Source organism: Gossypium raimondii, chromosome 9 (assembly GCF_025698545.1).
Source record: "Gossypium raimondii isolate GPD5lz chromosome 9, ASM2569854v1, whole genome shotgun sequence".
Lineage (NCBI taxonomy): Eukaryota > Viridiplantae > Streptophyta > Magnoliopsida > Malvales > Malvaceae > Gossypium > Gossypium raimondii.
The window spans coordinates 35199653-35210659 of NC_068573.1; the positions used below are offsets into that span (position 1 = coordinate 35199653).

The 11007-nt window shown below is 35.7% G+C and overlaps 1 protein-coding gene across 1 annotated transcript; it reads right to left on the minus strand.

The window, feature by feature from the left end:
* Positions 1-4199: 4199 nt before the first annotated feature.
* LOC105799259 (transcription factor LHW) lies at positions 4200-10790 on the minus strand. Its single transcript, XM_012629716.2, has 10 exons — positions 10124-10790; positions 8919-9137; positions 8716-8797; positions 8324-8365; positions 8185-8244; positions 6205-7902; positions 6005-6106; positions 5590-5703; positions 5373-5498; positions 4200-5015 (listed from the first exon to the last, which is right to left on the minus strand). The coding sequence occupies exons 1-10, from the start codon at positions 10216-10218 to the stop codon at positions 4833-4835; spliced, it is 2721 nt and encodes a 906-aa protein (XP_012485170.1). The 5' UTR covers positions 10219-10790; the 3' UTR covers positions 4200-4832.
* Positions 10791-11007: the final 217 nt, after the last annotated feature.

Consider the following 11007-nt stretch of genomic DNA (forward strand, 5'->3'; position numbering starts at 1 on the left):
CATATGCCTAAATCTCATCAAATCAAATATATTTAATATAATCATAAAGCTAGTCCATATCTTCTTGGATTGCATATCTAAGTATAAAGTAAGTAGATCATATAAGAGTCATTGAAAAATAATCTTACTTGATGCAATCACTTCTTCAATAATAAACACAAGATTGACTGCACAAAATCCTCAAAAAGATACAAGCAAATCATCAAAATATTTTGGTCAAACATACTAACAAATAAGGCAAATTATGCGTCTGAGCAATGATAGCCGTAATGGTCACTTCCACTGATACATAGACAATCACTTCAAAAACTTGCCTCAACAATATTAAATAAAAAAAAATTCTCATGTTATTACACTAATAACCAATGGTACCACAAGTGGTACACCTATAAATAAGCACATAAAAAATAAAAAATAAACCATAAAAAACTTTAATACAGTTTGAACTTAGCCTACTTCTGCGGGTTTCACCCAAAAATGAATCTAACTACCATAATACAAAGTACATAAAAAAATTTAACCCTGCCCCTTTACAAAAATGTTGCAGCTTCTCTAATTTTTTCCTAGTGGACTCACAAAACACTCCCCCTTTTCTACAAAAAGAACATGCAAAAAGCTCTCGCAAATTAAATAATAATGGACATGAATAAATATTCTCTAAAGAAACAATTTGTGCTCTCAAAGCTCTAAAGAAAAAGCTACATTCCCACGACATCTCTTCTTTATTTATAGAGCACGTAAAACCTTATCGGAAATCTTCACCGATTAAGTAATCATTTATCTTCAATAATCCCATATAACGCTTTGGAATTTATCACAAAATTTGCCCCATTATCTTCTTGATCAAAAGCCAAGATTTACCTTGGATATTAACATCATATTTATTCACCAATATCCTTTATAATATTTTCATGAATAATCTTCAATAAATGTGGAACAAAATTCTCATATGAAATAATATTCTTAGTCGAAAACACCTTATCTCTCCATATAATATTATCAACTTAAACATTAAACAAAATTATCACAAAATAGAAATTAATCACATGTTTGAACGAATTACCACTAAATTTGTTGCTGAAAAACCTATTAAAAAAAGGATGTTTTAAATATGGTAAAACTTGCCAACAGTTGCACACAATCCATCTAAAGATGTGCCATGGGATGTTCCATGGTTTGTGCACCAACAATCACCCTCTTTAGCATTTTTGACAAAACTCTGAGGCAGCAAATAATTCACAACATGCATACAAATGTCCAGCAACAATCATTTCAAATCATCATCTTGAAAAACCCAAGCATGAATACTTCAAGCACAACAATAAGCATAAAAAAAACTTCTCCTAAAATAAATTCCCCTTAAACTAAACAACATTTAAAAATAAAACGTATCTAAATATTTAAGTTCAAGATTATCAAACTCAACTCCCCCTCATCACTACTCCCTCTTTCTGGAAAATCCGAAAGAGAAAGTTAAAGGATTTGCAAATCATATTAGAGTTGAAAAATAGCAGCTTTCCCCTGATTCAGCAACTTGATCTATAGATTGACTACGTGTAATTTTGCCTTCAAGTGTTGTAGAACCAGTTCTTTAATGGCTGTAGCAATGTCATGTGTGGCAGATGGTGTGATAATATCCTTTGTTGCACCTGCTACTTCAGCTGATGTCGTATCTACTAAAGTCATCTTGGCAATGTCATCAACATCTTTCCTCCTTTAAGTTGAATATATATTAAATTCTTCAAGAGGAAGTCTTCAGCTACGGTAGTATCCTTTTAACTTTTCAAGATCTATTATCATATAGGGAAAAGGAAGACATGACCTTTGTCCATTAGTTAAATCTCGCCCCATAATCTCATTGAAAACCAACTCACTGAGAAAGAAACACCCTAAACCGACTTTGTGTAGTAGGATTCCTAATTTTCCTATTATAGAACCATCATGATGAGAGGGCTGCTAGTTATTAATTTTCCTTTCTTAGACTAAGATTTAGTCAAACCACTAGTAAGAACACTAGTTATAATGTCATAATCAACTTGATAATCACTTTCAACACTATGATGCTTAAAGAATGCATTAATAACAGTAAGGTTAATTTTGACATGATGACCCCTAACACACTGTTGAAGTTTTGAATCGAGACCAGAACAAAAATGACTAAGGAGCAAAAAAAACACTTAGGGTGGGTTTGGATGGGCGATTGGGTGCGGTGTGGTGCGTTTAGCTTACTTTTTGTCTCACGCTACAGTATCGCTACAGTATCTAATCTCACCGCCACTGCTGTTTTTACACTAACCGCAGGTAAACGCACTGCTCATCCAAACTCACTCTTAGTAGATGGAATAAACTGCTTGTATATTTTCATCAACTTTCATTCCAAAAATTTGCAATATATGGTTGAAATGATTACAAGTAATCAACTAATCCTACCAAAGCATCTTGAAAAAGTAAAAATAAAACTTGTACACAAACTGATTTGAAGAAATCAGTACCTAAAAACATCATCTCAATACCAACTCTGCTTGCTTTAACAAGTTATCTAAACAAGAAAAAACACAAGTTTCAGCGCATACGAACCCTACTCACACTTCATTTGAGGGTTCGCTAAAACCTTAATAGTTCGCGAGCTCGCAGCTTTCAATGAACTTGCTGCTGATCAAAAAATTTCTGTATACACATTTTCATAATAGCATCATGTGACAATTCTCATGTAAGTATTCATATACGTACCTTATATTTCACATTGGAGCATGGGGATGGCACCAAAATTCCCAATCATACTCACGAGTCATAATTCATGCAAGCACTTACCAACGTCATCATTTCCGGTCAATGTAGCATTGATATCTAAATTTTACACTCATATAACATAATCTCAGTTAATCATACTCAAAATTTATTACCATGAATTCCCTCACTTCGTTATATAGCATTGTTCAAGATGACTTACGTTTACAAGATACTCCATTCCAAAATCCTACTTATCCATGTTTATCATCATCATTGCCTTTTTGGTATTGACACATCCAAAACAACTGAAGTACGTCACTTCACTTCCATGGTTATTAACGTCCTTTAACCTCGTTATAATCCAATTCAAATAATAACATAGTTAACTAAAAATTTATCTAGTTACTTTACTTGGCCCATTAAATGCATTAATGTATTGATTAAATGTAAACAAAACTATCTAAAGAAGATTAACGAGTGTTAAGAAAAAGTATGGGTTTGTTTTGTTTGTACAAGGCAGCACCGGCGATTTCTCTCTTTAGAAATTTATGAAGTTTTAAAAAAAAACATATAATTACAATTTCAATTTCAAAAAGATATTTTATTATAATTTTAGAAAATAAATTATGAATTTTAAGATTTTTATATTTAAGTTTTTTAGAATTACAGTTTAAAAATTTCTAATAGTATCAACATGATATATTAACTATAATTTAAGAGCTAAATTAGTTAACCCTTTTCACTTAATGTGTCACACGTCATTTAGTTCAAGGTAATGAGAGTTTATAGACATGTGACCAAAACATAATTCCATAATGTTAGTGACTTTTAATCAAAGCTTAATGGGTAACAGAGCAGAGTGATTAAGCCCCTTATTGATATCCCCAAAGCCCGAGTTCCAACCTTCTCTTCCCCTCCCCTTTTTAGTTTATACTAAAACATTTGAGTGACATTCAACAAATTTAAAAAGCAGTCTACAGTTGCTTCTTCCTTTATTATCAATTAGGATCTATTTTGCACCAAAAATACTTGTATGTACATAAAATGTTGCCATAGATTTTGCAGGCTCTGCTGGAAAGTAGGATCCAGTGCCCTATTTAAGAAACCAGTCAGACTCCAGGGAACTGAGGCCAAAAACTCAGGCTAATTATGGGGTAGTTAGGCTAACAGTAGGCATATCCTAGTCTTTCAATAAACTTCAATCTCCAGATTCCCCATCATAGCAGGCAGCCAACCCTGACCATCTAAATTGTATGGTGCATTCAGCTTCACTAACTCGCTTTGGGACCCCCGATGGCCAGTTTATGGAGATCATTAATAGTTCCTTGCGAACTTCCATATTTTTATGCTTTTAACACTTGATGACATTTACTATAGTGTTGCTAAGATTAGCTAAGTCTATATTCATCATGTCAGAGGTACCAACATATATTAATGGTATTAAACATTCATATCACTCGGGAGATTCATTGACTAGCATAAAAACATTTCACTTCACTACTGCCAGTAACTAAAGAAAGAGGAAAACAAAATTCAGTTCCTTCTTTGGTGGCAAACCCCCTGCATATTATAAACACAACTCAGTCACATGACATGAGACAATAACTAGAACACAACTAAACAAAACAAACAAGACAAGAATATTCGAATTGTCAAATCTAGCAAAACAACTAATCCCCTTCATTTAACACCCATACCTCTATACATATGAAAACCCATAAACCTTAACCATTTTGCCACCCACCCTTTAGCCTACAGGAGTTTACCCATCAAATGGTCCAGTGAAATCCAAATATAACAGCCTTTTCTTTTTCTTGAATGGTCCCCCCTGAGACTGAATTGTTTTACTGTTCATTCTCAAGGTACATAGTAGGAACCTCAGATACTCAAAACACGCCATTTAAAAGCTGTTGACAAAGCTTTCATTACCTAAACAAAACCAACCTACACCCCTCTCGAAAATGAGGTCAGTCGTGGGAAACTAAAACGTTAGTCAAGGTCCAAACCACCCCAATCTACAGACTGTATGTTAGTCATGGCAAGCAAAGCCAGGGCCTGCTCTTAACATGTCTATAAACTGGAAAACCAGGCAACAAGGTTGTTCACTGCAAACTGCCGGCTGTACCAGTTGCTGGTATAGATGCAGCTTGGGGAAAAGTGTGCTGAACCACCATGTTGTTTCTATCAAAAGCATTGGCAGATGATGTGCTACTGCTCTTTGCAGTTTGCTCCAAAAGACGAACAAGCGACATAAATACCTCCACCCTCGTAACATCCCTGTTAGCCTGTACCAGAAACTCAAGCTAAACAACAAATTTAAAGGAAAAGCTTACATATATTTGTCATGCAAAGAATAAACAAATAACAATGAAGATACCACAGTAACTACATTGTTTCTACAAGTCTATAATAATATCCTGGAAAACATAGTTACAATATTCTCATCAGTACTCTGCTTGATAACTGCATAATGTTTCTAAAATCTCTTCACCTATTACTACTCTAACACATAACATGGGCAAAGAGATTAGGCGCATTGATATCATATTGTTTCTTCAATGACAGATCTACAGGTGAAAAATCTATTAGTAAGACTGACACAAACAAAGATCTATTGGAATGAGATCCTTGTATGATCTTACCTCCACAGTGAAACGTGCCCAGATCTTGTCATTCCTAGTTTCCATAACTCCCTTCAAGATGGTCAATCCCAACCCCCTGATTAAGTCGGCTATTTCAAGGAAGAAACCCCGTTCTTCACAAAGCATCTGTCGCACGACATAAATACAATGCAGTCACACCAGATGGAATAAGAAAGAAAAATTATCTTTAAGCCAAATTCGCATGAAAGAGTCCCACCTCTACAAGCATCTGACGAGGTCGATTCAGATCCTCAACCACAATAGGGCATAACATAGATTGTGAGCCGACCTCAAATGCCCATGTCGCACCTCCCTCAAAGTTTTCCTTTATCTGCAAACTCAAACAAGGGAAACATTTTAGGATTAAAGAGTTTCCTTTTTTGTTCTTTCTTTGAAAAGCATCAAAAGTGGGGTCTATTTAAACATCTTAAAGTCTAAAAGTACCAATAGATACAACAATGCCAAAGTGATATTTATTGTACAAAAGATATCAAAGAACAGGGTATGTACACATCGGAGATAGCAATGTGACCACAAACAATTGGAGCAAGATTTGATTATTAACTTTTTAGTAGGTTGGATAGATAGAAGACCGGGTTTGCATTACAAGTATAATAAAATAATATCCATACCTTAGACTCTCCTGTTTGTTTTAACTTGTCTGCATGCTTTGTTACACTTTGCAGGAAAAGCATATGCTTGATGGTTTTTTCGAGCAGAGCATCTATGCTACACTGTTAAATCACATTAAAGGATAGACATTAATGACAATATTCATTGCAGTAAAAACATAGCAAAGAATGTAGGTATATCAAGTTAAAAGATGCATTACTTTTGCTCCATTTGGTACAATTTCCCTCAACTCTTTCACTCGATCTTGAATCATCTGGCGATCTTTTGGCCTGGGTCTAGGGTTCTCTCCAGGTTTTAGCCTTTTGCGATTTGGCTTGACCATTTCATTGTTCCTTTTTGAGTTTGCAGTTGCGACACTGCTATCACGCCTTGAATTATGCGCCAGCTCAACCCATGAACTGATTTGAGATCCATACATAGTAGTTTGAGAACAAGCTCCAGCATCATCCTTGCTACAGCTAGATCGATAAGAACTTGATGGAAGAGTTCCTCCTTTCAATAGAGAACTAGGAAGGCCACCAAGCAACTCCCCTTGCACTTGATTGGAAATAACAGAGCTACTAGGAACAGATGAGTTACTGAACTTTGTCATTGTTGTCCTGCAGGACACATTGTCATCTGATATCTGTTTCGCAGCAGAACGGGCACTAGAAACCACAGCATCCAAAAGATGATCTTTTCCCACCCCAGAGTAAATACCCCGGTCAGAAATCTGTTCATTAGCAGAAAGATTACTAGAAAACACATTCTGCATATCCCTAAGAATCGTAGTATCCATACCCAGATTTTGCATCTTCAAATCTTGTCCCTCAGCAAGCATATTATTCCATTTCCCATTGAGTAGTTTACTCTTCAAATCTGCCCCTAATACATCAAACAAGTCATCCCCTGATGGAGGCTGGACATATGAATCTTCATACTTAACATTCAAGGATCTAGTACTCGAACTTTCACCTCCATGCATCAGGCAATCTTGAAAAGCATTTGGAAGCTGCTCAGCAAAAGGCATGCCACGATCAGCATGGAGCAATGGAATATTAAGCGCTTCAAACAAATCATTATCCATGCTTTCTTTCTTTGGAACCAAATCAGCTGGAGTATACTTAAAATCCTCAGAATCCTCTCCTTGATTAGGAACTCCTGAAATCATACAAGTACTTGTTAACTGATTGGTCAGCATGGATAAAGGAACCTCCACCGTAGACAAACCAACTTCCCAAACCCTGCTCCCTGCCAAGGGTGTGCAATCTTCTAGATTTTGCAAGTTTGGAACAGTGCCTGGGATTGATTTTGGGCTGTTGACAGCATGATTTTGTAGGATGCCATCTGATAAAACCTGTTGCCCTGTTGATTTTATGCTACAATGACTGGCAATTGATCGACCAATCATAGGCTGACAATTGAACCCAGACTGTGAGTTGCAAAAAGAAACTTGAGGGTTCAGCCACAAAGCTGAGTTAGAGTGAGTTACTTCAGCACCAACAACTCCACAGTCCATTAGACTTTTAAAGTTTCTATTTGGCTTCATCTCTGGACAGATATCTGATTCACATTGATCAGCATTAAATCTAGCCAAAGTTTGGATCAGGCCAGGTAATCTGGATGTTGAAGTGGCACCCTGCAAGTTTTCTTGGGAAGATGATTGACCAACAATCCTTGAAGCCTGAGATGAACTGCTTTGTTGGTTGCAGCCTTCAAAAACTGAAGTCATTGAAGTTGTAGGTCTACAAGTTCCAGCTGAATCCATTGAAATGGGCTTTCCAAAGGAAATGGGAATCCCAGCTTTCTCAATGCGTTCATTTGTTCCATAGCTGTTAGAAAGAAGTGCTCCAGGGATGCATCCCAAACCAAGAATCAAACTTTTCACATCATTCAGAAATCCCATGTTCTCCATAATCTGAAGGAGGAAGAAAAGGATAAATGCTTAAGCTTTCAAGACAACTAACATGCTTTTGGCTTTATAAAATCATGCATGCACGGTTAGGAGCAAAATCAGAGAAAAGCAGCTGCATTTAAAGGGAAAATGCAAAGCACTGATATCGCTTTATAGGGCCTTGGATCTGACACTGCCATACAGTATGGAACCTAAAAAAACCTCATTTAAACCTATTAAAATGAACAGAGACACAAATAGTATAGTTCCTTAACATCTTAGAATAACCGAACAAAAGCTGCTTACAGTCATGGAAGAACCAAGCTGAAGAACACCATGAGGAAGAACAGGAATGACTGCAACAGTCTGCAATAGATAGAAATCAAATAATGAAGCAGAGGGATAAAACCCAAATAACGAGCTAGAATTGAAGAAATTATCAAACCTGCATGCCAGCTGAAACTTGGAGTTGGACCTCATTCATAACCTAGAAGCATCCACAAAAATAAATTAATAAATAAATTACATCATTCTATGTTTTGTTGCTTAAAAAATAACTGATATCTCAACCCTTCCTGTTAAAACAAAGTTCATGAGAAAATATTTTATCCATGCACATTCAGTTTGCATCTGAACTCGTTATCTCAAGAGTTAATGCACAAAACAAGAAAAAAAGTTTGTTGCTTTTAACATGTGATGCATGGAAACCTGGATATTCTTTAAAACTAGTACATGTAGAATCATGCACTGATCATGTACGGTACAATCACCATTTCTTCTTAATAGGATGGAACTATCTGTTATAGTCATTATCAGAAGCTACAATTAGTAATATACCTCTGGGGGGTGAGCATCTGTAACATAATTATTTGCAAGAATCCACTGATGATTACCAGTAAATGCAGCTCGGCCAACTAACCTGAAAAACAAAGTAAGCAGTTTCTCAATATTTATTTATTTTTTTGGGGTAAATAAGGAAAGAACTTAAAAGTATAACATTAAGCTGTAAGTGGAAAACTGGAAAGTAGAGAAAAACTTACCCTTGACCTACTATATTAATACGATTATTTATCATCATTTTGTTTATCAGCAAATGGACTTTGTCATCCCATGTTTGACTCCCAAGTTGAGAGGAAGTTTCTGAACCCCAGCATCCCTCCCGCTCTCCAAATGACAACTCAGGGTTCCGAATTCCAACAATGGATGGAGAGACTGAAGTCGGTGCAGGTTGATAGAAATATTCCTCCCAAATCAGTAACCTGCAAAGTGCAAAATATGCACACTTATGGCCCAGGAAGGCAAAACCTTTTTCTTCTTTATGAAGGCAATAATAATGATGCCAAAAGCTTAGACAACAAATGAAAATAAACATATATGTTGCATTTAACTGCAAGAATATCATCCTACTGGGAGCAATAAGTTCAAAAATAAAGTAACAAAAAGGTGCATTGTCCAAGTTTCTAATATTGTTTCATCTCTCTACATTTTCCCCAGAGGCCAAACAGACCATGACAAAAGCAACTAATAGCAGATTCTACTCAATCAAACAAAGGAAAACAAAATTCTAAATCAATTGATTTCAGAAGTGAATTGGTCCAATACAAAGAAGGTTTCTTGTCAAGCTTAAACTACATATCTACTTTTCACTAAGATTCTTTGAGACAAAACAGAATAAACCAAAACACAAAGTGCCAAAAATAGAAAAGAAAAAAGAAAAAGCAGCATCAGATTATAAATCAAAAAAAAAAGTACAAGATAACAGTAACCAAATCAAACTTTAACATGTCTTAAAACAAGTTTAGCTCCTCAAGAGTCCATAAACAGTACTACACAAGAAAAACACTTTCAGCTATGTGGATCTCCTCCGCTGTTTGGTTTCCAAGAAAATTATTAAAAAGTTCGCTTTTCTAACCCCCATCATATGGGGGGGGGGGGGAATCTATAAATCAGTTTAAATTGCTAGATATTCTAAAAATGGAATCTAACCCCCAAAAATAGAGGAAAAGAAGGTATTTTGTTTCTACTATATTAGCTAAACCAAATGAAGATACAAGTCAGATGGAGTAAAACTTTAGTTCACTTGAGCAACCAAACCAAAGCAAAATCATGCACAGCACCATAGAAAAAAACACTAAAGTTTCTCTTATTTTCCCTTCATTTTTCTCCACAAGCAAACAACCCCAAGAAAAAGAAAAAGAAAAAGCAAATAAATGAAGCGGATAAAAATAAAAGAATAGAAGTTTACCTAGTATTCTGGCAGCCGATCTTCCAAAACACAGCATAAGACCATTGACTCACCCCACAAAGTGACTTCAAAGCTTCTTTCAACAAACCACCCATAGCTCTTCTCCTTTTTTTCCCTTCTTCTCAAAGACCAAAAGATATATAATATTGAGGCAAAGCAACCAACAAAAAACGACTCAAAATGCAGTCTTTGTAATATTCCACATTTATAAGAAACAGGGGGGGGGGGGAGCAACTAAAGCTAACTTCCTCTACAAGAGCCTCTACCAGCCTGCTTCGTTCTCAACCCACCACTTCTTTTTCTTTCTGGATCCAAATTTCCTGCTATCATCCTCCTGCAACCTCTCCCCATCAACCCTACTATTATCTTTTAACAAAAACTACTAAACGGAGTTGAACAAAAGAAGAAAACTTTTTTTTTCTCCTAGATGATGCCACAAGCTTCAAGCTTGAAGATAGCCAAAATTTGCTCCATTTTTTTTTCACTCCCAAAAACAAGGAAAAAAAGACAACACGCACAAATGATAGACAGAAAAATAGAAGTTGAGAGAGATTTTGGGGTTCCTTCCACTATTTTTAGTTGAAACTTGAAAGAGCTTTTCTTTTCTCAGTTTTGTGGGCTTTTCACTTTCTTGTATTTTCTCTTCTCTTCTTCTAAAGTGCGCCACAGAGGGGTTGATTTTTAGACATAAGCAGAGAGTTTAGGCAAATTTACAGGGTATGCCACTGATGCCTGATGGAAGGATAGTTTTGTCGGCTTCTGACCTTTTGGATAATATTATTAAAATCATTTTCTTTTCTTTTCTTTTCCTTTATTTTTATTTTTATTTTTTTGGAAAAACCAAAAGAAAGTTTCTCTCTTTCTTTGCTTTCGTAATTTGCAGG